The sequence below is a fragment of the Propithecus coquereli genome, unplaced genomic scaffold (assembly GCF_000956105.1).
Source record: "Propithecus coquereli isolate 6110/MARCELLA unplaced genomic scaffold, Pcoq_1.0 Scaffold305, whole genome shotgun sequence".
Classification (NCBI taxonomy): Eukaryota; Metazoa; Chordata; class Mammalia; order Primates; family Indriidae; genus Propithecus; species Propithecus coquereli.
In genome coordinates, this window is record NW_012148675.1 from 3088060 (window position 1) to 3091699 (window position 3640).

Consider the following 3640-nt stretch of genomic DNA (forward strand, 5'->3'; position numbering starts at 1 on the left):
TGCTAGGATTACAGGCGTGAGACACGGCACCCGGCCCCTGGCCTGCTTTTGATTTTAGTAAAACCTTACATAACACGTAGCCTTGTATTTTGATTGTTCTGCCAGTACATAACATAACAAACTGAACAAAATTGAAGAATTATATATAGAGATGAAAAGTTAAAGGCTGCTTGTATGATAATAGATTTATAGGTAACATAGATCTATAGATAACGTTATCTACAGATAATAGTATGGACTTAACATACTAAATAGAAAATGATCAGGTCAGAAAAGTGACTTAAAAGTGTAGCATGGTTTCAGATATTATTTTCTAGGCTACAGTCAGTGCCATAATCCAAGAACATAGAGATTTATTTAACAAATTAAAATCTAATTTTAACAAGTTTTCATGAAAGGATGTTTTACATACAGCTTCTGTGGCTTTTTCATATTATAAATTCAAGGCATGGCTTGATCTTATTTCAGCCTAATGGCAACACATCTGGAAATACTATGCATCACTAAAATGTTCATAGAAATTTTATGTGCTTTGAAATATTGCGTATATGGTTATAAAATTCCCTTGATGTTCACTGGCATATTAAACTAAAATGGCACGGACAGCCATATTATTGTCTGTGTTAATAATCTACACATGAAAGACTCCTTCAGTTCAGTTGAACATAGTTCTTACCTCTAATTATTCATTAGGCCAGTGATCTTTTGTGTTATCAGGAGGAAAACCAAAATGGTGCAATTAAAATTTGAACCAATATCTGAGGTAACTGTACTTTTTCTTTTTTATTATTAAATGGAAAGATCTTCTGAAACGTATGATAGTTTCAGGGGTTTAGAAGATGTTAGAGAATTATTTTGGGCTTATCACAGTTTAAAGAACACTAGACTTGGAATCAAATCATTTAGATCTAGGTAGCAACAGCTATGTCGTTGATATGCAGTGGACAAGTCACTTAAGCGTCCCCTAACAAATGTGTGTGTTGGTCCAGTTTGGCTTGTTCGTCAGTGGTTAGGCTTCCACACACACGTAAACATAAGCAAATGATTTATTAAGCTTTAAAGGTAGGAGCTCTCTGCAGGAGGCTTTGGTGCAGCCAGTCAGCCAGGGGAGTTTTAAGTCACTATAATCTGTCCAATCAGAGAAGCTGGAGCAGCAGTAAAGATCCCTTATCCCTGAGCGAGCAGCTCTCCTGCAGGTTGCACAGCCACCCTTTGTCATCCTTCTGAGTATGTAATAAATATTCAGATTAACACAAATGTACAGAACTGTAACTGAATATACATAGAAATTCTCTTAACCAGTGTCACTTTAACACACACACTGGGTTAACCATTCTTGTCGTTTTGCCCATCAGTCCCATCTGACTGTGCCTGTCGGCATGCTCAGTGTTTGCAGGGGGTAGACTCCTCTCTAGAATGCCGACATACATTTGTCCCTACCAGCTGAGGTGTGTGCTTACCAGGAAGCAGTCATGTCTACTTCTGAAACGTTTATTACATTTGTTCATATTATTGTAGTTAAATTATTCCAAATTATGTGAGCCAATGAATTGTGAGTATGAAAAGGTAATCATTGTTTCTATTAAAGCAACATCGACTGCTTTAAAAAGACTTGATAAGATGAACACTGAACAGAAATGGATGTTGGATTAAATATAGGTGAGACAACTGAAAGATATGAAAAAAATTGTAAAATATAGAGGGATTATGCACTCACCTTGCTTCACACGTCTTTAAATGCAGTGCTGTAACTTGAAAGTGAAACTGCAAACCATAGGTGATACATTATGGATGGCGTTCATGTATACATTTTAAATTAGAATGTTTAAAGTATGTCTGGTTTTGGTCATCTGCTTTAAGGTGACTTTCTATTAACCGACCAATTATTGTTCCTGGCCTTGCTAGGTGAGAAGGCTTCCTTATACTTGATAGTTGAACATAGTCAACCTACTTACACCTTTGGAAAACTGTAACATTTGCAGTTTAGGCAAATTCTCCATGTGTGTCCCTGCTAATTCCTCCAGGGCACCCTTTACCTGTTTTCCTGTCTTTCAAGTGAGAACAATGACATCTCCTTTAAGTTTTCAGAAAAGGGTAAAATTTAAATAAGGTATGGGTATGAAAACACTTTGGAAATAAGTGTGCTGTATACTATAGATACTGCAATCTTATTATTCAATATTTATAATAGGGAATCTGTGACTCATGCTTTAAGAAAATGCCCATCTTTTCTTAGACTTAGGTTTTATGCACAAAATCAGGTAACTGTTTTCTTATTTGGCATTTTGAAACACAAGTTTGAGCAAATAAAGTCAAACTAATAAACTAAAATTTAAGATGATTTAACTTCAGTGGTTTGGAAGATATTAAAGATGTTAGAGAATTAATTTGTCTCAGGCCTCATGGGTATTGGAATTTAAAGAACCCTAGACCTGGAATCAGACTAGCTGGTTTGGTATCAGCTGTGCTCTTGATAGCACTTGGTAGTGCTCTGATCCTAGTCTGGCAATCATTGTTATATTTGACAAGGATTTATAAAAGATTTCTTGTACTAACAAAAGGCTTAACTTTGATTCACGTTAAAGCACTACCTGTTTTAGTACTCTCAGTTTTCATGGACATTAACCTCTTTAGTTAACACTCTTCATCTTGGAAAATGAAACTACAGTTGTATGGTTTTTAATTATGTGCATAGGGATTACCCCTTAATTGGTAACTAGCTTTTGGCTGCTTGGCTTTGGCAAATACACACATACCAGAGGCTTTGGGATCAAGTGGATCTGAATTTGAATCCTTTCTCTACCACTCACTAGCTCTGTGACTTTTTGAAAGTTTCTTAAACCTCTTTATAAACCTCTTCTGTTTTCGTATGATGTATACCTCATAGGGTTAATAAAGATAAAAAGAGATATGTGTGAAGTCATGGGCATATGGCATAGAAGGCACTTAATAAAGGAGCCCTTTCTCTGGGTGCCAATTTTAAAATTTCATTCTGTCATTCTGTCATAAAAACAGGAAAACTTGCAGGCTACACATCAATTCATTTGATGTGTTAGGTGTGGAAACCATTTGTAGTGGAACAGACTAAAAGGCATGAAGCATTTGCTACTGTGAGCTTCCATCATTTCTGAAGTTAGTTCATCCATTTCTTAAGTGCCAACTGGGATTGCCAGATATTTAGAATTTGAACAATGAGTGTTTGTGGCCCTGGGGTACTGACTTCGAATATATGACCAACACCTGGAGGGAGAGGAGCCAGGTGAACACTGTAGAAAAGAATAAATAAAGGTTATTATGGTCATCCTGGCTCAAAGTAGTCTTCTTTCAAAGTAATCCTAAGCAACATATCACTTCTCTTTTATTACACAGAGATGAGAAAAAGAATGAAAGGCATTTACTTTAAGGTACTGTTAAAAAATTTTCACCGTGCTTTTTTGTTTGTTTCTCCAGCCTCCATCCCATCCCTAACCCATCTTTGTCGTTTGGAGATTCGGTCCAGTCTAAAACCAGAATACCTACGATCTGACAGTTTTATTCGTCAGCTACCACTTCCAAGGAGCCTACAGAATTATTTGCTCTATGCAGAGGTTCTGAGGATGAATGAGGTTCCAGAACTGGCTATTCAAGATGGAGAAAGCAG

At 36.5% G+C, this 3640-nt stretch overlaps 1 protein-coding gene across 1 annotated transcript in view; it reads left to right on the forward strand.

Moving 5' to 3' along the window:
• ASB3 (ankyrin repeat and SOCS box containing 3) overlaps window positions 1–3640 on the forward strand; it is a 91384-nt gene that overhangs the window by 59388 nt on the left and 28356 nt on the right. Inside the window, exon 9 of the mRNA XM_012649842.1 lies at window positions 3451–3636. Within this exon, the coding sequence (XP_012505296.1) occupies window positions 3451–3636 (186 nt within the window). The remainder of the gene's footprint in view (window positions 1–3450; window positions 3637–3640) is intronic.